Source organism: Paralichthys olivaceus, chromosome 11 (assembly GCF_024713975.1).
Source record: "Paralichthys olivaceus isolate ysfri-2021 chromosome 11, ASM2471397v2, whole genome shotgun sequence".
Classification (NCBI taxonomy): Eukaryota; Metazoa; Chordata; class Actinopteri; order Pleuronectiformes; family Paralichthyidae; genus Paralichthys; species Paralichthys olivaceus.
The window spans coordinates 8347497-8371975 of record NC_091103.1 but is presented as its reverse complement, the minus strand read 5'-3'; the positions used below and the strand labels follow the sequence as shown (position 1 = coordinate 8371975).

General features: G+C 40.7%; 1 protein-coding gene across 7 annotated transcripts in view; it reads right to left on the bottom strand.

Moving 5' to 3' along the window:
- b3gat1a (beta-1,3-glucuronyltransferase 1 (glucuronosyltransferase P) a) overlaps positions 1-24479 on the bottom strand; it is a 75787-nt gene that overhangs the window by 12590 nt on the left and 38718 nt on the right. For 2 of the 7 annotated variants that reach the window (XM_020094872.2, XM_069534029.1), the window contains 4 exons: positions 7043-7190; positions 4321-4463; positions 1999-2070; positions 1382-1893 (listed from right to left, as the gene is read on the bottom strand). In XM_020094872.2, coding sequence (XP_019950431.1) covers positions 1382-1893; positions 1999-2070; positions 4321-4432 — 696 coding nt within the window. In that variant the 5' untranslated portion in view covers positions 4433-4463; positions 7043-7190. Of the gene's footprint in view, positions 1-1381; positions 1894-1998; positions 2071-4320; positions 4464-7042; positions 7191-11464; positions 11573-11957; positions 12100-24479 lie in introns of those variants that run through there. The other 5 variants (XM_069534030.1, XM_069534031.1, XM_020094873.2 and 2 more) reach the window with 5 other exon arrangements.

The window sequence follows — 24479 nt, the reverse complement described above, 5'->3', positions numbered from 1 at the left end:
AAATCTGACAATTAATTTTTCAACCTCTCTTACATGTATGCCACCAATGCCTACATTACTTGGCAGAGAAGTTTGCTATACCTATATAATATACTGTATGTTGCACTTCATATGTATCTTCACATAGAACTTCATTTATAGGGATGGATCCACAAGAAAACATTCATAAAACATCATCATCATTTTGTCCAACTCAAACTTTCCTACATCCCCATGGTATGTATCCTATCCTTGCCTGTTTATTGATCAATGCTGATCAATCCTCTGTAAGACGAATGGCTGCTGATCATTCAAGCTTTCCAAACAGGCAGAACAAGCAGGTCTCAAATGGGAAATGTTTAAATCTTCCAAAGCTTCTTAATTGCACACAGTTTGCCCTGCACATTTTCTTTTCCAGTGCAGCATTTAAAAAAGATAGGCAGGACTTGAGTGTATAGTTGGTAATGAACAGGACAATGTTTGAGGTCAGAATTTATGTGATGGCTAGAGGTGATTGGATTGCGGCAAGAATGTAGATGGATGGATTGATGGATGAATGGAAGGATAGATGGATGGATAGATAGGTTGTATATTTGTCTGTTTGTCAGCAGGGTTACTCAGAAACGACTGAACTGATTAACATAGTTAAGAGGGGGTGGGGCATGATCCAAGAAAGAAAACACTACATTTTGGAATGACTTTGGATAAATGTGTGGATCCCGTGGTCCGTTTACAAAGATGGACGACGCGTCTCCACTTCCTCCCACTATCCAGAAATGAAGCTAAAATATTCCGGATAGAAACACTTCCATCTTGTGCATTTGAATGCAGAGTCTGTGCAGAAGCGATCAGGGGATTAAGGCACTGTTGCGACGGTCTGTTGATTTGAGCACTGAACCAGTCCTGAGACATAGCTGTTCATCATGACAAACTGTTTTTATAGCATCAAATAAATAATGAAAACCAAACTTATTGGAAGGACGAGCACTTTAACATAAATCATTTTGATGAGAAACCACCTTTGAGTAGAGAACAATTTATTTTGGATGGATGGATCCATTTTCCATCCATTAACATGGAGGAGTCAAGAGTTATGACCTATACTGCAGCCAGCCACCAGGTTGCGATCGACAAACTTTGGCTTCACTTTTGGGAGCCGTCATGTCATCCATCTCTATATACAGTCCATAGCAGATCCAGGGTTTATTTTTATTATTTATTAGCCTTGGCTGAGGTATGTGCTATCCAAGTGCCGTGTAAGTTTACCGATAGTGCCTTTTATTGTCATAGTTACTATATGCCCCGCATTCGTGAAAATAATACTTTACTGTGATTAATGAGAGTTTATGAAATGAACATGACTGATACAGCAGCAGCAGTGATGTTGTATATCAGCACTAACCTCCTCAAACAGCTCCAGGCTGTATGTGTTGTCATCATCAGCAAAGTAGACGATTCCAGCTTGACTACTGTTGGCGTTGAAGGTCTCCCTCAACCACCGCAGGGCCAGATTCCTTTGCATGGTCCCTCGCGGTATTCTGGGGTCCCGAGTGTCACCCCGCAGCTTATAGTTCCTGGGCGTCTCTACATTGAGGTGGGTGTAGTTCAGCCCTGTTTCTCGTAGGAGCCTCGTAACAAGAGGCGTTCTCCTTTGTGAGTCCTCCACCAGGATCCAGTGCAGGTTGGGAACATGGAGGAAGGTGTTTGCCAGCCGTGTCAGCTCTGCTTTCTGCACCGGTCGACTGTATGTAGGGGTGATGATGTGGATAGTAGGCAGCACATCAGACCAGGGTGGAGGCCGTGTATACACATATTCTGTCCTTACCACCTCCACTATGTCCTTATCTGAGGCACAGTATTCTTTGGAGTCCTGCGCCTGGCCGCCTGCTTCCCTCTTCCCCTCGACTCCATCATCTGCAGATTTGGAGATAAGAGCACATGTAAGGTATTAGTGCAAACTTGTGCCGCCCTTTGTATATTTGCCTCAGGTGACTTAAACCCAATGGGGGTAAAGTGTACCTGAGAGCCGGTGGTGGCGGACTGCAAGCCTCTCTGGAATGATAAAGATCTCTTTTACTAGGTGGTGACAGGCTGCAAAAAGTGAAAGCAAGCACCGTGAGAGGGTACCACAGCTGATGGACACAGAGAGAAAGCGCAAGATGAAGGAGGGATGAGATGAGCCTCTTTATTCCCCCAGCGTTGCTTTTGGGTTTTCTCTTTTTATGTCGAGACTCCCACCTCAGACTCCCTCATACCTGCTTTTGCTGCTCCACTTCAACAACATGCTGTGTTACTTTCCTGCAGGAAACATAGCCGTGCATTTTGGTTCAGAGATGCCTAAGCATGGATAAAACTGCTATGATTGCTGCGAGCTGGGTCTAACTGTTCAAAAGCATTTGTAATGAAGAAGCATTAACATAAAGTTGTTGTTGTTTTTCGAGGCAAGGGCATGTATTTGCATAAAGTTAGTGTGTGGTTCAAGACCTAAACCAACTTTATTTTAATTTTAGGACTTCTGGTGGGTGGAAGGATACATTGTTGTTTCAAGATCAAACTGAACACGAGGCTTGTGCTCTCTCCACACTAATTGAGGTATTTTTGATAACATATTTTTTCCTCTGTGTTTGGGCCTCTCCTTCACACTGAAACAATATTTTAAGTCACTACAAGAGAGAATTTAACAAATGCCTTCCAAATTGTAGATTTTCAAAAATTCCATCCAAACTACTAGTTGTATGGCTGGATGTTTACTTCTGTGAGGGGGGGCAGATGAATCAGCAAATGCTACGTCATGATGAAAAGACCCAATCAGCAAGTGGTTGTGAGTGTCAATCTCATAATTTTCAAACATCTCTGTTTCTACCCGTCCACACTAAAACACCATGTTTACACTAAAATGGGACAAGAAGTGCTTCCAAAATTCTCTTCTTTCCAAAGTGTATCCATAGCAGAGTTTGCAAATGAAAACATAGTAGTATGGGTGTAGCCTTAGCCACTGCACAGGAGGAAAGATATAAATGTTGTGCATGATTTAGTTTTTCCTTATATAAAAGGATAAGGCTCTTTAATTGACTCCAGTGATAAAACCTATTTATTTTCCATGAAATATAGTATTTCGGCCACTGTAGTTTGGTCATAAATGAATAGAAAATGATAATAGAATCATTAATATTCTTAACTTCCTTTCATTTTCCCACAACTAATCTTAATCTTTGTCATTGTTCTGCCTGAGTTCCATTTGCACCTCCATCATAAAAGAGGATTTTTCTGCAGCACGTAGATTACCACAATCCGCTGATGGCCAGATGTTCAACAAAGGCTGCCAGTGAGCATGCTGCCAAAAAACCTCCAGCTTCTCTTTTGAGAGCACACAAAAGCATGGCAGTCAGAGCAGGGTCAGATAGCACTGGCAAAAATATTTTTAATTTTTACTGTATCCCATAAGAAAATAAAATGACTTTCTCCATTTAATTGGAGGAACCTTTCCCCCGTATAATTTCGATATGCAGTGAAGAAAGTACTGCAGTATGCATTTTAATGATTGCTGGCCGAGCATATACTATTTTAAGCCTTTGGACGACCTACAAAACCGAATTATTAAAAATGATTTGGAAACGATCAGGTGTCCAGGCACAGCCCATGGTCGTTTTTTGTAAACCAGTTTGGTTTGTTAACCCCTCTATGTGCATTCATGGCATTAGAGAACTCTATTGATTTGCTGTCGCTCTAATGTGGGTTTGTTTACTCTGCAGCATACTTGACATTTCGTTCAGTTGGTTTTTGGTCCTGAGGGGATGATAGGAAGGACTCATGAGTGCATATTAATGACTGGCTGGTGTGCAAATGTGTTTGGATGCAAGATATTCCATGAAGCTAATCGAGCAGACACATTTATATCGAAGGTTGCTAATTAATAAACTAAGATTTTTTTAAGTTGGGGAAATGTTACATTAATGTTACATAAATCTATTGAATAACTTGGACATATAATTGTATACTGTATGCTGTGAGAATAAATTAGGGATTGATTGAGTGGATAAGCTGTGAAGTGGCATTGTTTTGTAACATACTTTATTTTTAGCAGAAGAAATAGAGTTCGATTCAAATTACACAGTGGATTTAATGAATGAAAATGATATAAAAACATTCTTAGAATATTAAACGGTGTGATGAGGTTTACAATGACTGGACAAGTGCTATTGAGAGCCGACGGAGCATATGATCATGGCCAGTGAGTGCCTCTAAATGAACCACCTGTTGTCTCAACCTGAAGTGGAGTGATAAGGTTCGAGGACCCACTTTAGGTTTGATATTGCCAGTGAAGTGCTGTGCACTGCGTACCCTTGCGGATGGCGAGGAGTGGAGCTATAGCGCTTTGGTGCCAAACAGTGATGAGCAGAGTCCAGGGTAAAACGATCAACACGATGGCAAGAATATCTCTTCTCTTCGGCATCTCCAGGATTGGTTATTTGGCTCGGCATTACCTAGAGAAAAAAAAAAAGCATTTTATAATAAACTGGAATTCAAGATAATGACCGTAATCCTTCAAGTGTAACGTCACCCAGGGGCTGCCTCCTTCGGAGGATGCCGTCTACCTGGCCCATGAACCTAATTTTTGAAATGAGACAAGTCTACAGAGGCTCATGTGTCACCGAAGCACAATGAATCCTGCGATACTTTCTCGGTCTTTGATGGAGCTTCTGAAATGGGTCTAGTCAGTAGAGGGTGCAGTGTTGACTTCAAACACTTTACACTAAAATGTCAAGATTTAGACCTGAATCAACCAACATTACTAACTGCCTGAATATGTTTCCGGCTAAAAAAGTGCTGTCAGGGTACAATTTTTAAACTTACGGAGGCACAGAGTTGCAGTGTATTGCTAAATCTCAATTACCTGGAAATGGGAAGCTAATTGTCAGGTCCCTAATCATCATTAACTGCCTCAGAAACATCATATTATGACCTCCGGACAATGAAAGTGAAAAAACACACTGCTGGTGACACAAATTAGCCAACAGTCTACTCTGTGCTGTTGAAATTAAATAAAACATTATATTGTCTAAAAGGCAGCTGCATTACAGCCTCACCAAATTAAAATGAACGATACAATGGAGCAGGTGAATGATGTCACATTAATTCAGGGGTTACATGAAAGAAAGCTTTGGTTTAAAGCCGTAACTAAGCATGTCAGCCAACATATGGAAGGTCAAAGCCACTGGAGGAGGCCACAGAGCAAGAGCTAGTTCACTCTGCCAACCCAGTGAGCTCATCGGTGCCATCCCCGAGGACAGGGACGTGACTTCATGCCCAGTGCAGAAACTATTCATCAGCCAAATGGCAGGAAACGATGTCACCAGGCTGCGGGTTGACTGTTTGGCAAATGTGCACCGACCCTCTGAGTCCAGATCACTCCGTTCAGCTTTGTATCCCTTTGAAAATTTTAATTACAGCATGACAGAAATTAGCCAGGGCAGGCATTAACTGGAATGGCATGACTCTTTAGCCTCTTTAAAACCATCTCTTCTTCATGCTATGTGGCGATTTGGTTTAACTGATATAATCCACTTTTGCACTAAGCAAGTTTTAATATTTAATGCATTGAGGTTTTTTTTAGGTCCAATGAACATAGATATATATATAAATATCATAAAACATTTGCATTCATTTTAGATGTGTGTTTCTATGAATCTGAGTAGTTTAGACATGTATATACTGCAATTAATTAATATATCTATGAACAGTATGTTAGTTTAACCTACATACTCTACTCAAATGTATTTGGTTGGATATAAAAAAAATCAAGAAATATAGAAAATATAATAACAACTAGAATTTAACTCAGTAGAGTGTGTACCTCTGCCAGTCCCCTTATGAAATGACTAAATATCACACAATCATAAATATCAGTCCCCTTAAATTGCCTTAACTTTTTTCATGAATAATATTTTGAGAAATTGACAAAAAAGTCTTGCAATATAACAATGATCTGCCCCTAATCCGGATCAACACCTAAATAGAATGGGTTCTTCCTTGACACTGTATTGAAGTCATTTTAGTAGTGTAATCCTGCTAACAAAGATACGCTGACGAAAACATAAGCACTGGGGTAAATATGAAAAACATATTATATTATATATCACTATAATTATTATAACCAATTTATAGAGATTATACAGGTAATAGATTCTGATTCTCTCCATGTTAAGACATTAAATAAATAAGCACACAATGACATGATCACAACATTTTTAGTGTTTCACAATTTTTGCTCATTTACACTAAATTATGCTGAGTCCTAGTAATAAAGTAAAGTAAAAAATGCAGTTATTAACTGATCAGATCAAACAAAGGAAGAAAAACAAACAGACATGATGTGAGCACAGATGTTTGCTGTATTCATTTCAGCTTTACACCTGAGGAAGCAAGTCATTATGTTCCCCTCAGTGATGCTGCTCCCACTGCTTTGGAAGGTGGCAGAATATTTCATGGCTTTATATAATTCTGCATGGCAATCATGCTTATTGAGCTTTGAAAATAAATACACCATTAATGCCCACGCCATCAGGTGAGAGTGGCTTGAGTGTGAAAAGTTGTTACTAAAACCCTACATACACCAGAGCTGTTTCTGCTGATAAAAACGTTTGTTCCAAAGAATTTTAAAGTGGTTTTGTTTTTTAGCAGAGAGAGAGCAATGTGGAAAATATACCTCTGTGTGCTTTTGTAGAAATACAGTGACTTGTGCAGAAAGTGACGTTACCCATATGCCAAGTTCTTGAAATGATGGAAATATCAGTGTAAGACTCAGTTAATATCTTCAGTCTTGTTTTGAAAAGCTGTATAATCTCTTTAAATGCTACATAAATGCATAAATGCTAAACGCTGCCTCTTAATATTTTTGTCTTGCACTTTGGAACAGCTCAGTCGTCACCAATATGGGTTAGCTACAAAAATGCTGGCTCTGAACTCTGAACTGGTTCTGAAGTCAGTGGAATGTCCCTTTAACAACACTGCTTGCATAAGATTAATACAACGATATGAGTGAAAAAATATCTTGCATGCTTACCCACAGTTAGAACTGGATTATGTCACCACTGGTGATGCGCAGCACAGAAGGCCACACTATGAACTGGACGAGTGTCGTATCAGTGGCGTCCTCCATCTCAGCCGACCATTTCTTGTTTGCTTTCTGACGGGGAACCTCAGGTCCAGATCTGAAAGATAAAGACGTTACAGTTTATATGATTCAGAGATGACAGATTGTGAGAGCTTCTACTTGTCTGCCACCCTCCTCCACACACACACACACACGTTTGTAGTTCTATCTTAATGAGGACACTCATTGACATCATACATTCCCAAGCCCCTTACCATCAAAACTACATGCCTAACCCATGCCATAACCTAATCCTAATTCTAACCCTAAAACCAAGTCTTAACCCTTAAACAGCCCATTGAAATTCTCATTGCGTGAGGACCTCACTTTCCAAAAATATCCTTCCTCTGTTGGGTCTTTGCTTAAAATGGTCCACACAAAGATATAAGTACAGGAACACACACACACACACACACACACACACACACACACACACACACACACACACTCACTCACTCACTCACTCACTCACTCAAACCAGCATGTGAGATTCAAGTCAGCCAGGTTTTAACATCGCGGTTGGCGCAGGGTCTAAGAGTCAGGTCTTGGCCACAGACTTCATTAGCGGTGAGACTGTGTGTGACGTCGATCCATTATTTAACATCAGAGAGCCGCGGCCTCAGAACGCAGCAGAGCAGAAGTCCGTCGGTATATTGTAAATAACTTTAATTTGGATGCACATCATTCACAGGAGGACTCCCTCTCCTGGTGGTATACCACTGCTGTGCTTTACTGTGCACAATTTCTATTCATGTGTGAAATGTTCATATTCATTTATGTGATTTAACCTAATTGAGAACAATCTGAAGTGCACACACAAAAATGTGTTTTTTTATGTGTAATGTGGAAACTGGAGGAGGGTTAGTCACAACTCCTCCGCCTGCCAACAGTCTGGGGTGGGGGATGTTACAAAAATAAACTGGCATCATGTCTTATTCAAATACATCTGAGGGAAGGCTGCTTCTATGAAGGCTTATGCTTCACTCAGCGACTGATGTCTGCATGCTGCATCAGCTCCAGAACTGGATGATCCAAGACAGTTTCTTAGCGGCTTTGTCATAGAAAAATCATATAAACTGCAGATATGTCTGTTCTGTGGAATGAACAGCAAGAGTCCCAGAGTCTTTGTCTTAGCGAGGCACACGGTTGTATAAAAAGGCAAATTGCCTGTGACCCAGTAATTCAGGAGGGGTGGTTGCGGATGATATGCACAAAATTTAAGAACAATCTATTTTCAGATTTGCCCTGACTCGTCGATGAATTTCTCAAAATGAGGGAGTGTGCTTCTGAGGGTTGACGTCAGTTGTGTGGAAAAAGCAATAAAAGATGAAGAGAAGAAACCATCTTGATGGGTTAGTGCTGTAGCTGCTGTTTTATGACAGCGACAAACAAGAACTGTGACCAAAAAAATGACGAAACAGCAGAGATAGATTCAATTGCTTCCAGGTACTGTCATGCATGCAAGCGTGCAATGACAGTGTTGTCACTCTGATTTCTGCAGAACACACTCCTCTCCTCGACACACTGTGATGGAGCTAAACAAGAAAACACTGTGTTGTACAACCAGCTGCCAAAATCTCAGACCAACAGGCCGATGTAAAGTCTCAGCACTTCACATTTCTGATGGAAAATGTAGCTTAGCCCCTCTAATGCTGGACGGGGCCTCGTCTCTGCTGTCATCAGGCGGTATATTTGTAACAAATTGGTGACACCAGCAGATGTGCACGGAGGGCCTGGCGGCGAGGCCTCTGTATCCACCAGCACCCAGGTGGCCTGTTTGTCTGTGGCACTTGCCCTGTGCGATGTGGCAAGAATACAGAGAGTGAGCGGAACACCACAGACTGCAGCAGCCAATGGCAGACAATGAAGCGTGACAGCCTTTCACATCAGCAGGAGTTAACCAGCTGTGAAGGAAACACCTGCCGCTGGGTTATAAAGAATCACAGCAACGAAGCCACGTGTGAAAATGATTGTGCTGATTGTTGAGCTAACACCATTACCCCCCCAAAAAAGGTGAATCGGGGGTGAAAGCGTCTGTTTTTCGTGAGTAGTTTTGAGTGCGTCTGCTTCTGAACGAGATGAAATGTGGACAACACTATTTCTAATGATCTCACTCATGTTTTACATAACGCGGCAGTCTGCCTCTTTTTATGAACATTGATTTTATGATTATCATTACAGCAGCCTATTCATGGACACTTTTACTGAGCTCAGATGTTAATTCTTCCCATATTTGTTTCTGTATAGGGCCTGAATGGTTTTATTTCCTCAGATCTCTCGCAATCGTAACTCATAGTCTTTCTCAGGAGATGAAAGTTTTATAAAGAAACTGGATGACTGCTTTTCGCATGCAACGGTAAGTCTGTAGTATAATTTTCAACGGCTAAAATCTTCCCATGTGAATTCTTAAAATGAGATGATTTTAAACTGAATTAGCATCAGTTTTAAAAGAATAAAAACTCTCAAGTCATAACATGAGGCTCCAGAGAGCCTTGTTTCATTTTTCTTTACATCACCCTGTACCGTTCTCTGTTTTTGTAACTTTTATTTTCAATGAAACTACTTAAACCACCGTGATCATCTTTAGAATTTTCACCAAGCAGGATGCCTCTGAATGATGATGTGGCCAAAATACCATAAAAAAGCCACTTCTACCAGGATCTTCAACTACATTTCATTGCCCTCCTCTGCAGTTGGCTTGTTGTCATGGAAACAGCTCAGTTGTCCACTATTGGGCTTAACACGAAGGTGAACTTTACTATTATCGCCTGTTATGACTGATTTAGGCTGTGATCTGATAACGGAACACAATCTGCTGTTTAAAACCACAAGATGTGACCGAAAGCACTGGTACAAAATGTTATAACATTTAGTCGACATCTCCAAGATAAAGAAAATAAGTCAACCCAACTTAACCCAAAATAATTTGAACTATGGACTCTCAAACTTTAATCCTATGCAGTGTTTAGCTTAGTTTCAGTCTCCAGATAAACTTGTTCTTTGGGCTATAAAATACTTAATAGGCCTCAGCCTGTATACTTTGATAATTTATGACATAGTTGTTGCAGAGTCATCGGGTCGGCACTGCTGGCTCACGCACTTTCCCTCTTTTTCTCACACTTTTAGCTAAGTCTTGGAGGACGAAACTGGGGCAAGTTTCCAACTTTGTAATCGAGTCTTGCTTCTGACTTCTGAGCTCCCTTGGCTCTGACCATCTCCTATTTCCAGAGGACCAATAATAACATCATCTCTTCCTTGCTTGCTTTGCTGTGGCATCATTTTGATGGAGTCTACAGTCAGCAGGGGAGAGATAGGCTCTCTAGAGATAGTGTGTCCTGGTATGTCCAATCATTCGCCTTTCGTTAACAAATTCATCAGGCTGAGACTGACTTGGTAAAGGCTGGGAAAACACTTTTCAGGGATATGTGGGGAAGCTTAGATGACAAGTTCCTGCAATAGATCATTATTGATGTTACTGTCACGACTCCTGAAAAAACAGCTTCACCTAGAAGTGTCATTAAAAAGTCCATTTGAATCTGAGGGCATTGATTCCAAAAGGCTTAATTGGTTTTGAAGTCAGTTAACCTGGAGTGGGGGATTGGTCTACGCTTTCTCTGATGTTTCGCTGTTCACATTGTCAAGGCACAGAATCTTTAACCAGGTTTAACAAACCTACAGGGAAACTCACTGTGAAATGATAATGTGCCCTATCGAAAAGCAGGGACTCACAAGTTGTGGCTCCGCCTCTCAGCACTGGTTCTAAAGTTATATATTGATTTTCCAGGAGGAGACACTTCACCCAAGACTTAGGGGTGAAGTTACACTTTAATAACTCCATCTTTATTATATGCTTAATTTATTACTTTCACTTTCTGCTCAGAAAAAAAAAAGCAGACGCCGCCTCGTCGGCGTCGTCAAGAGGATTCTTAAAGAGGTGTGTGCACCGAGGCTTGAATCAGTTTGAATCTTTCCTCTTCCTCACAAGCTAATTACACTCACCTGTGGGCAGAGCAGGAGCCGACGACATGCTGTACAATATTAAAATGAAATCTTGAGCAGAGCAGGCAATTATTTCACTTTTCAACTGTTAATGAATGTGTTGAAAGTTCCTGGCATTAAAACAGTTAGGAAACTATCAAGGATCTTCATGTGCCTTGTGCTGAGGGGGGGGGGGGGGGGTCTTTTTTCTTCCTTTATATAACACAAAAATGAATACGTTCCAGTTCTGCGCCTGCAAGTGCTTGTTGAGCTACACTACTCATATTCAAGGTTCAATGAAAGGTTGCCTTCACACCAGTTTTGTGTTACTTGTCCCATCAATCCAATTCACACCTGCCATGCACCAGGTCTCTTCAAAATTTGATCCTCTTCTCATGAAACAAGCGCCTGCTCAGAGTCAAGCTAATAATAGCAACGTAGGGAAGGCAGCAGCCTCTGCGCCTGCAAGATTAAAGACAGATATGTTGTTTACAATCATGTCATGTGCATGAGTTTACCTTCAATTCTGTCGTCTGGAAATGACTTATGATAAGAATTAATGCAGTATCATATAATTATAGTGTCTCAAGCATGATTAATACTCAGAAAACACGTGGACCTGCAATCTAACCCATTTTCTCCTTTTGCTGCACTAGCTAGGACAATCACTGCAAATGCTATTAATGCAAGTGTAATTCGTCATGCTTGATTTCGATGAGGATGGCTGTTTTATTTTCTGCAAAACTTGAATAAGTCATTAGCTGTGAGCATTGGCCCTGATTGATAGCCCCGGCCCACGCCAGGATCAGGCTGCCTCAGCAATGATCAAAGATTTAAGAGCACCAACCTTCAGGCAGGTTCTTCTCTTCTGATAACCGCAGGGGATAGCCCAGCGCAGCCTGCCCTTAACTTCTCCTGACTAATTTATGGTAGGGCTCACCCAGGGCACATTTCCAATGCACGATGTAGCCTCTCACAGCCGGCTGAGCCGACTGAAGCAACTCTGCCAGGATTGCTGAGAGAGCCTGCCACTGAAACCTGGGTCAGCGCATCAGCTCGCCTCTAACCAGATTGGATTTAAGGGAAATGTCAACTTAGGGAGATGTAATAACATCACTGGCGCATAGTTTCTCCTCCTTTGATGGCAATGAGTGGTTGATTGATGTACCCACTCTTGCAGACTAGTTCAGGCTAGACAATGCTCTTGTATTAGTCCAGAATGGTAGCATGCAGTAACTAACTTGGTTGTGATGCCTATAGGCACCAGTCCTGGAACACTCATGCTCTCATGAGCACCCCGAGGGACAGGTACACAGAGATGGTTGACTATGAGACAGGACAGGGAAAAACTTCATTGATTTTCTCGCGATCCACTGGCCATGATGATTTCTGTTGGGATTTGTCCTGATATGCCCAGAGCTGGTCGCAACTGCCCTGGGACCATGAGTGATGGAAATCTTATGAGCAGGAGGCACGAGTTCTTAAGAGACGAAGGACGTCTTAAGGGCCTTACGTTCCATCTGTCTCTATAGATACATGAGATGCTCTGCATCTCTCAGGATGTTTGCATCTCCACCTTTGTTATCTATAAGGGGCCTCGTGGTAATCTTGGTTGCTATGGTTACTGCTAGAGATAAATATAAAGGCTTCAGTAGACCGTGATAACCTCTGACTGCATCGTGTACAGATACCTACTAAATTCAAGCCTACGGACGAACTGAGAGAGAATGGCTGAAGAAAAATAGATCAACATATATATATATATATATATATATATTGAAAAATTTGAGTTTAGGGCTCGGATGCATAATAAACATTAACATAATACCTACAACATTGTTATCTGAATCAGCTCCTGCCATGACACCTCAAGATTTTCTGGGCAATACCACAATATCACTAATTATCACAATATAATTTTCATCAATAGCAATATAACAAAATTCTAGTATATATCGATATATATATATTGTTTGTGCATTGTACACAAACACATTGAGGAGGTCAAATACATAATTGGTTTTAATGTTCCACCTCAGTCATTATCTGCTTATAAAGAAGTTTAAAGCACAACCATCCCTGAGGAGCATCTTTGAGCTTGAAAGGAATAATAATGTGTAACAATTATAATATTTGTTGTCTAATAATTGATCTTGATAATTATCCATATCGACTGATATGAAAATGTGTATTTTTATTTGAGGTTTGGCCATTCTCCCAGCCCTATATATTTATGCTGTCTTCATGTTTTTCATAATTACACTGTGATTCATCAAGATCCCCAGTAAGATTGAGAAGTTTGAGACAAAATACTTTTACATAAGTTGAGCAGCTGCTTTAAGCGATAGTCCAGTATGGGAAGTTGTGTGTGTGGTGAGTGGGTGAAAGAGAGGGAGTGAGAGGAAGAGAGAGAGAGTAGGTGTGTGATGGTGAAACAGGATCCTGTAGGACTGATGGCTATGGATTTTCAATGATCTGATTGGTCAGTAGTCAGGCTGCTGGCAGGTTTTGGTCTGATCCTCTCAAATCAACCTGCTTCAGAGGAGGTTAGGTGTTTAGCATAAGTTACCATAACGATTTAAAACAGTTAAAACCTCTTAAAGCCAGGGATTAGACTTGAAGAAGGTAACTTCAAGTCTAACCTTGGACTTCAAGTTATGATTGTGTTTCTCTTCCTACCGGGCTAAACATTTTAACTTATAATTAAAATTAAATGGATGCAGAGCAAGTCAACTTCAGCCAACCAAACTGGTTTCAACTGGAGCTGTGACCTCCAGAATCGAATTAAAAGAGTCCGCTGAAGTTGACTTTGTCAGAAAAGAGCAAAAGAAGAGACAGGAAGGACAGAATGTGTTTCATTAACAGCTCCACTCTATATAGTGGGCCATGTTATACACATATAATATCACTCAGTACAGTTGTTGAAAGTCTCCTTATGAAACCACGTTTAAATTCAGGAGATCCAGATTTTTTATTTGGATCTCCACCAAAAACATGCCAGTTTTTTTCCATTAGAACCCATGAATAATTTTCTGAGAAATCAACAAAAAATTGGGAAAAACTCATTATCTCAGAATGTTAAAAAAGTGTTTAAAAGAATTCCTGTCCCTTTTGTCCAGTTCCACAGAGGTTAATATGTGTTCCTTGGCACATACCCCACCCTTCTGGTTAGTTTTATCAAAATCTGTTCAATTGAATACAAATATATTTAAATAATACAAAATCTTACATACACATGCAGACTAAAATCTAACCTGGTGGGGGTAACAACAGTTCATCAGACCACAGGAGTTTGTCAAAAACAGGGGAACCATGAAGGACATAGAAATTAGATATAAACACAACCGACTGTTTATCATTAGATGCAATAAATGTGGATCCTAGAACACAGGTGAAACAGGACACTCAATGTGAACCAATTTACCATGACAGGACTAAGAAGTCTGCTGTGTGTTTATGTTTAGTAACTGTATTTTTGCCCATTTAGACTGGTTGCTGTTGGTTGTGGAGAAACTGTATTTTTGTGGATAACTACACTGAAATAGTCTGGTCATCAAAACACCTTTTTATAAGATAATTATCCTGTAGCAACATGGATATTAATGACATATTCAATTCTTCTCACTGCGACCATTTGAGCTATGGCTATAGTATATTATGAGATGTCTCTGACTCCTTTGTGTGCCATCAACATGATGAACAACATCAATCATGGAGCTGCAGCTTTTGTTGCCAATGCCACTATATCAATACACTACAACCTTTGGAGAGTCTCCAGGAATGATTCATGGATGTGTACTTAAAAGCCGTCTCACCGTGAAAGGGACAGGACGGCGTTTATCTCATTAAATGTGGTTTTGGAGCAGAGGGCATTGATTTCAGCCGCATGTGACATACCTCACACTGTAAACACACATAACCTATTATGCGTCGGTGCAGGTCAAAGGTCAGTAGAGGAAGCTCCCAGATTCATTAGCTAATTAGAGGCTGCTTCCTGAGTGGGTAAGGTATTTGACTCTCTATCGCACGTTCTCGCTCTCAGACTTCACACTATAGCTGAGTTCCTTAATGAAGGTCAGACCATGGATTTCTCCGATGAAAGATTCCCCCATGCGTCCCCCAATTATATGCCCTTTTGGAGGGAAAATATATATAATTATGAATCTGATCATCGCTAATTAAACCTGGGGGATTTGTCCCAATGCAGTGACACTGCAGCTGAGAGCTTTGTTTGGGCTGGAATATAATTGGTGTAAATAGAGATGAGAAATCAAAGATAAGTGAAGGCTTTCCTTAAGGAGAATACCTGTCAAGAAAACTGACTGCTTGTTTGACGATGGATCAGACGCATCGAGCTTCGGAGGGAACTCGAGAGACGTTTAAATCACAAGTGAATGAAGTTAGTTCAAATAATGAGACGTGATTCATACACACACAGTAAGATCAATTGACATTTGAGGGCTTAGAATGACGGTGATATGAAAAATGACAACTCAGGACAGCGGTAGCCTCCAGCTGGAGAGAAAAGCCAGCGGGCAAAATTAAGCGGAGCGCCGTCACCAGAAAACTGCATGGCTCTGAGGTGTCAAGTGTGCATATACTGTAGCCGCATGTGTGAGTGTGAAGCAGGGACGTGCTATAGTGGACCGAGGCACGCTCAGCAAAACCTTCCCCTGGATAGAGATAGAGGCAGGTGAGCTTGACACGTAACAATTACATACTCAACGCACATATCAGTTTGCTCATGTCCATCTCTGGTGTTTTCTTAATTACATAATTAGTCTGAGTGTTGTTGAATGTGATTTCCCTCCATGACATGCTGTCATTAGCTCTGAACCTGCCAGTAAAACACGGCACTCAGGAGACAGGTAATTTGTGGTATGAAGACTGATTTAATAGCTTTTGTAATTAGTGGATAAATCATCATTGTTATTATTATTTCCCATGCTTCCTTTACATGTGAGTCACTCCATTTGCTTATGCCTGACGCAGTGTATTTGATGAACGCAATGATATATTAACAGGCCAACACTTTGTGTCACAGATGATGAAATCTCCGTAAACAGATTCTACATGTGAAGATAGAGAATAGGGGAGGAACAAGATTTTGGGCCATGAAGCGTCTAGTTTCAGTTTCTAGTTCGACTAATCACGTTTGAGCAGGTTTTGGTTTCCTGCAGGTAAACAGTAGACCAAAATGCATATCAGCTATCAGCTTCTTCATTTGTCCACATTGATATGCAGAAAGCTATCAATAGAGATAAGACTAAAGGTGGTCTGGACCTAAAACACCTACAAAAAATATTGTGTTTTGAATCATGTGATTAAAAAGAAACTAGTTGGATTGTAAACAGTGTAGAGCGAGCAGAAGATGGAGTCTTGGCCTGGATATCTGCTGTCTACACCCCAGAAGCCACAAAAAAGCCAAAAAAAAACATCTGATAAACACTGATATTACATGTCAGTATATATTTCCACAGATGAACAGTGTTAAACATGCTGATTAAAATAGTGATTAGGTTCCACCACATTCACAGATATGATATTTCTTGAAAACCACCATAAAATCAATGACATTTCAAGATCTGTGGTAAAATGTCAAATAGGTGATGATTTTGAATGCAGGACTAATGAAGTTTAGCAAAATCCCTGGCTCTGTGTATAAACATGGCACCTTTGACATTTAAACCTAAGCCTCCATAATCTGCTCTCTGCCGGCCTCAGAGGTCATCACTTATCGTGTTCTATTATTATTTGTCCATCTACTTTGCAAGGATGCAGCTTTGTACGGACACATTCAAAGAGCCCTCATGGAGCAGAGAAAGATGACACCAACAGAACACTGTTGACACAGCTACTGTGTTTATGCTGATCCGACATAACAGAGGTGTCGCTGGCTCAACATACCGATGACTTTGCTGAGATAAAGAGCGCGGTGTTGACTGACGCCGTGTCCTCACAGGCCCGGCTGTCACAGGATCTATAGGCAGTTTTGAGCTCTGTGGATGTTGTGCAAGCTTCCGTGAAGCAATAGCTGTACTAGGACATAATGATAATAATAATCAGGGACAAGGACTTCAGATACATCAGAACCACTGTTAACGTCAGACATTTGATTGTGAGACTAAACTGACATGTTTTTATCTAACATGATTACGGGCTCATGTAAGCACATGGTCTAAATGGCATATCGCAAGTGTATTCATGGTTCGTCCTGCTACTTTAACAGGTAACTGTGTCAGGTACATGGTTTAAGTATGCGACATGCAATAAACCAGAGTACCACTCAGTTTAAAAGCCAGATGTGCTTAAACATTGGCAGATTGGTAATGTAAGGACGGATTTGTTTGGTAAGTGTTACAGCTCCTCTGCTGGTGAAACTAATCTGCTCATGCATGAAGTGAAAGTGTTTGAGCAGACCATCTGTGTGTGTGTCTGTATGAGTGTTGTGCACCTGCCTATGTTGGCATTACTACCTTAATAATACCCCCATATTATAACAGAGAGACGCTGCACCATTAAATTCTATGCATCAACAGTGCACCTAATCACACCTCATTTTAAGACCCACAGGTCCAGGCTGTCATTGTCACAGCAACAACTCAATGGGGAAAAACATTTTTGAGAAATGATTATTTAATTTCTTGTCAAACATTAGAAGTCCAATAAATACAATTTTTAGATGACTGAGAATCTTGACATATGATAGATAAACAGAGTGACACCATCCCTATATGTGTTTATGGCAAATGTAAAGGATTTGTAGATGACAGACATGAGAGGGTGGTGTCAATCTTCTCAACTAACTATAGTAAAAAGCAAAGAGTGTTTTTTTTATTACTGTGATTTACCTTTTTAATTGGTTTGATGACTTAATAAAATAATTCAATTGGAACATTTTACAATTTTCACAGTATCTGAATCAAGATCTCAGATATATATTTCCCACGTTCTTTGTTTATTGACCGCTGCAACACCCCATTATGAAGTTCCCCTTAGTTTACACACATGATTGGTGAGCCATTCCTGCAGTTCTCAGCCCTGCGGCCTTAGTGACAGACACACTAACACACTCACATACGTGACTTTCCTCCCTAATGTTGATCAATAGCCTGTAGGTTGATGGAAATCCTACTATATCTGCCACCGGATGGAACCATAGGAACCTGCTGAGCTAGTGGTTGAAGAGTAGCAGGAGTCTGTCGGCCCTGTATCTGTAATGAGCCCCCATGGGGATGTCACATTATATGTGAAAATGGCCCCAATTAGGCCACCCAGCTGTAAAGTCTACAGAGCTGGACGATAACAAAGTTAGAGGGGTGGTGGTGGATGGGACTGAGAAACAATCAGGTGCTATCAGAGCTGCATTTAATCAGTCTGTTCCAAGTCGCTGCCTCTTTGCACTATTTTTACTCACACAAAACATCCAGTTTCAAGACCCGACAGATCTGCCAAACAGCTTCTCATTTCAAAGCACAGTAATACTACATAAATCAGATACCAATGCATGCATATGACATCTGGACATAGACTATAAAGATGGACGACAGGTCGCACTTTGTATTCTGGATACAGATGTTGCACTTTTAAGTCCTTTAGAGCCAGAACCGTAGTATTCGCAGTGGGCTATGTGGTCTTAGTAGTGATTGTTGTATGGAGCCGCAGTATCAAGGTACCACTAAACTCAAAAACAATCGTGACTTAGTCTCAGCTGTCGTTTTTATAGCATAAACTTCATAATTAAAGCCAAAGTTACTGGAAAATAAAAACTTGAACAATCAGTGTGATAAGAACAAACATTAAGGAACCCATCTTTGAAGAGATTTATTTAACAGGTCCTTTGACTTTTTTGTTTGCTCCATGTCCCGTCTGCTAACATGTAGGAAGCAGGGTTTACAACCTGTACTGCAGCCAGCCAGCCAGCAGGGGACGGACAAGGTGATTTGGCGTTTGGAAAGCTTATATATTGTACATCTTTATATATGGTCTATGCTTATAAAGTCTCAATCTGAGCATCATAATCAGAGGAAGCCTTATTCCTGTTTTTCACTTCCACTGGAAACTAAATCCATCTTGGTCGGTAACTAATGAACAACTGGCATGTTTGTATGAACTGTCGGAGGTGATGCATCATCATGAGTTTGATGAATGTACCCCTGAAGTTTGACTGAGCCCTCTGGCCCCTTTGACCTTTAACGTGGCACAAGAATTTCTATTTGGATGGATGGAGTATGAATGTTAAGCAAGAGGAAAGGTCGTCGGTGTAACACAACCATTCATCTAGCTGTAATCATGTCTAATGATGTCGCCACATTTCCACCAGGATTTGACATATGATAGCTCCTGTGGCGTCTCATTTGCCTTTGTTTAGAAAAATGTGTTTCCAGCTTTTATTGATAATCATACACACACACTTTAAAATCATTAGCTTCTTCCTTTTACTAATTTTGTTGATTCAAATGAATATTTCATTTTTTAGTCTTAAACATTACAAAATTGTGAATGCGATCATGAAAGTTACTTTCTTCGCCACCATTCCTGATGAAAATCTACCTGACGTGACTTGGGTGCAAATTATGTCCACGGATGAGGTGATGTGTACGTTTTATTCACATTATGCCGCAAACGACAATGAATAATCGCGATCCATTACAAGTGACCAATATGTCCTCATATGTCATTTGTCCCGGATGTTGACGCAAAATTAGCGAAGACACAGGTTAAAGCAATTATTAAAGTATTAATAAATGACCAAAATTAGATGTCCCCATCGCCTTGAATAAAAATGGGGATTTCTCTGAGTTTTGACATTGTTGGAAACATTTTGGAGAAGGAAAGTAAACAAGGTAACAAAATATATAACACAGGTCTGGCTGATTTGAGATATTTAATGAAGCCAGGTGGACAAGGGGTATCTGTTTAATCTGGAGTTTGTATGACTGCCTTGCTCAATTACTGCTGTAAAAGCTCTTTGTCTTTGTTCGGATGCAGTCGCCTTAATAGCAGCGCAAGGTTAGATCCCTGACTCCCTCACTAACACGGAATGAGCCGTGCTAGAAAAATGTGCCTGCTGACATACAGCTAAGATATCTCCAACACGCTGATGGCAAGTCCGAACAGCTGTGCAACCAAGTGGTTTTGTTCACGAATGTGTGGTGAACTAATGTATTTAGAATAAATTATTATAACTATAAAATATGGATTAACAGATGTATTCTTTTTTATATTTTATTTTCTCTTATTTTGGGAAAGCCACTACTATTGTTTAGTGGATGTTTAAATATTGGATCTCACAAGGCTGAGTTGATCTATTGCTTCTATACTGTGGTATTGCATATGGAAAGTTGATATCCAGTGCAGAATAGTACAGTTGAGAATTTTTTCCGTCATCACTGTGTGTCAGACCCTTTATTTTATACAGACTGCATTAACCATATTTCAAATGCAGTCTGTGTCCGCTCCCAACATTCTTGGCCAGGCCACACATAATATATCTTTAAAGTGAAAATTTAGAAGAGAGGGGAATTTTCTCAAATGTGATATATCACTTATGGAGATAAGCCAACGTGGTGGCAACAGCATTTGAACAGAAATACATCATGTCCTCTTTAGAAAATTTTGTAGAAAGAGCTTCAGTTTGATTTTGAGTGGGACGTGCTTTCCTTGCTTTTCCCATGCTAGATTTGTCTCGAGCATTTAAAGATGCCAGTGGGCAGAGAAATGACCCCTTCTCTGTCTAACGCTGCTGCATTACGAAATAACCTCTTGTTGAGCATGAGGAGACGATTTTCACCAGCTTGCTATCGATTAGCCTTTGTGTCCAATTCAGGCCGACGCAGATACATTTTCATGCAGCTCTGAGTCGAGGCAGAACCGAGAACACAAGGGAACTGGCACGGCACATCCCCGCGTCCAGATGGTAATCCTACATGAGGAGGCAGCTCCATACAGCCTCCTCCAATAAATATCAGGGGGAAGTGTGTATTTCTTAACCACACCACAAAGCAGGCGAGCGTGTGCATGCGTGTGTGTTGTCACATTTGGTGAGTTCAGAACCTTGAAATCATGCTCTTCATTATCAGGCTCGCTGCTTCGCTCATGTTTTAGGATGAAATGAAAAAACTACTAATCTTCATCTAATACTTTGTCTGTTTCTTTGCCAGAGGCACTACACCTGGTGGATGAATGTTGGCTGCTGCCTGGAACAGAAATTAAGCTCCTGTAGTCCAATTGAGCATCACACAACCTGACCATAATGTTTGATTTACTGGATCAACACACAGTTTTCATTATTTTATGTTGGCTACAGATGCCTGAAAAGTTGCTCCCTCACTGAGACAGTGACTGTGACGAGAAAACAACGGGGCGTCAATTTCCTCTGAAAGATAAGAGGCGCTATACTGGAGCCAATATATGTTTAAAAAAACTGAAACTGAAATGAAATGGTCTGGTCGTGCATCACCAGCTCGTTCCACCCTTACCACTGTCACAGTTAGAGCTTCAATTGGTCACAACAAGAAAGTGTCAGCGCCCCTTGTTTTTTAACATTTCTATATGTAGCTGTTCAGTTGAGTTGAAGCCTGATTTAAAAGTGTAAGCATCTTACTCTTGGTCTCATCGCCACCATGACTCTGGAAAATAGTTCATCAATGAACTAATTCTGGGAAAGGTCGGCCTTAAAGGAATCCATACATTGGAACCTTTGTTGCTCAGTGATGGAAGGACGCATTTAAAGGAGACTCCAAAATGGGACTAATGATTCCCCTGTGACGCAAATGCAACTTCTGAAAGATTGCGTCATACAGCTCAGCTTCATTTTAAAAATTCAACAATGACATTTTACTGTGAAATTCGTCAGGATAAAAACTGATCACTTAACGAATAAGCGTTTCTACCAGATTACTACTTATATATAAACTTAATTCCTTTTTATTTTTAAAATCCTCGTGCAAAGTACAAATCTTCAACTAAATCATTGCTGCCACGGTCTGCGGGTCATGAGCGAGAGATTTTAGAATATAGAAACTATTTGACCATTTTTTAATCTGGTGCAAAACCTGCTGCTATTAAAGGGATGCTTCTCACATCAGGCAGCCCAGCTCACCCACTGGCTTGCAATGTATTTGTTCTTAAAGTTTAGTTCTTGCATTTTTATATTATCAACGACTCATCGAAATAAAGGTGTTAACAAGATCACAATATTTATCATCTGCTTCCAACAGTTATTCATTTTTTCTGTTCCTGATTTATTGAAAATCGAACCTGGTGAGATTTCAACAGTGTGTTGCACGTACAGCTCGACACAATCATTGGGACTGAAAGAAAAAACGGTGTTTTTGTCCATAACCATAAACGTTATACATAGTGGCCATATGCTTGGCTGCAAAGTGGAGCACCAGGATTGCCTCAGAGGGGTTTGTTGGGACTGTATCGCTCCAGGGCAAGACAGCGTTGGCGTATCCCTCTTCGCCTCCCAGTGGACTTGGGGCTGTTGTCCTGTTAACTGGTGTTACTTATGGCTGGCCAAGGGCTGGTCAAGGACACACATATACGCACGTTCACACACTGATGTGGTCTGATGGGCTTCAGGGTAATCGCAGTTCTTTAAAAGCCTTCAGGATCTCCCAGTTTGTGAAGTGCGTGTGCTTTCCTATGTGTGCTGTTGTTTTTGTGTGCACACTTTATGGCTGCGTGTTGCCTGTGCATGTGGAGGTTTCATCAGAAAACTCTGCGCCAACTTTTTCCCAATTCCCCAGGACCTGGCTGAGTCTGAGAGAAGTCCTAGTTATCTAATTCTGCAGGAGCTCAGTGTGTGCAGGTACCATACCGTGCTGCAGCCAGCTGGCACATGGATAAATCCCAAAATGTCTGTGAGACTGAACCACTTATTTGGGTCATGTTGGTTTGAGGGAAATGGAGTTGTTCAAACACTGAACTTTAAATGATCAACTGTGCTGATTTTGTTTTTTGTGTGCTAAAAAAAACCTGTTTTTCCACCAGGATTTGGCAAACTGTCTGCAAACATCAATGCACTGAATAATTCAGCATTCAACTAGGAAACGTCAAGAGACATTCTTTTTTGATTGCCAACAGTTGCATCATGGCACAACACCTTTACTCTTTCTAACGTTACAATATAGCAATATCCATGTCTGAGAAATCTCTGCTCTTGCACAGAAGCCCTGGATTTTGCATCCCAGCGCAGAGCTTGTGTTGCACAGTATATTTCATCAGCTCTTTTAAGATGGTTCAAAACAACTGAAAAGGCAAAATGTCCATGTTTTTGTTCACATTTCCATATCATCACGGATGTCAGTAGTTTGTTTAATTACAAGTTCAAAGGTCTGCCTTGGTCTGAAAACCATTTAGAAATTACTGGGCTCAACTAAAAGGCATGAAAACTCAATCATGAAGCACTTACATGGCAGACACTTTTTTAACCACAGACATTCAGCTCAGCGGTTTTTGTGCTTGTCTGCCGTGTGAGAATTACCACAGAAAACTGCCAGGGGCACAAATGTAATTGTAGTGTAGATGGTAAAGTAAATACTGATGCATCGAAGCGCTTCCTAAAACCACCAAATGTGTGCATTATTATCTTTGAAGTGCTCATTTCCCCTCTGTGTGAGTAATCACACACAATCATTATGTGTAATGCTTGGAATTTCATCATTAATCTAAGAATGATTCAGCAGCTAATGCCCTGAAATTGAAATGAGATAACTCCTCCGCCTGTAGAATTTCTGCATCGCAGGTTTGTGTCATTACAGAACAAAGAGCTTATGCGACAAAGACGCTGAAGAAACGCTGCGGAGACCTTACAGCAGATGTGTGGAGTGACAATGACGAGTGGCATCTCCCCTGTGTTAAGAGTATCGAGCTCACCCTGCATAGCTGAGCTGAAATCCAGGCAGGGAAGTTCAAGGATTACCGAGTTTTCAGGCATAAAGGGAAAATACAATGGATGCTTTTTTTTAGGGGGAAGGCGCATTCTCGCTTAATAATTTATTTTCCAGTTTCTTGTTTTACAAAAACCTTGGTCTCGAGTATGTTTATCATTGAGGGCAAGGGAGAGGCAAGCTGCGCGAGAACAGCACGATGAATGCACTTATTGTTCATAACAATGCCTGTAGGTGGGAAAGAGAAATCAGAGTCTATTCTATTCTAAATGTGCTCCACAGCCTGAGGTCAGGATATACATGACTGTAATCTGCTTAAATATACACTGCATTGTATGTGCATGGCTGTTTAGAAGGTGGTATAGTCTGAATGCTATAGCTGAGAAAGACTGAGGCACATCTTGTGTTGTTATTTCATTTTCTGCATACAGAATGAAATCAGAATTTTCCATTATCCAAACATTTCAAAC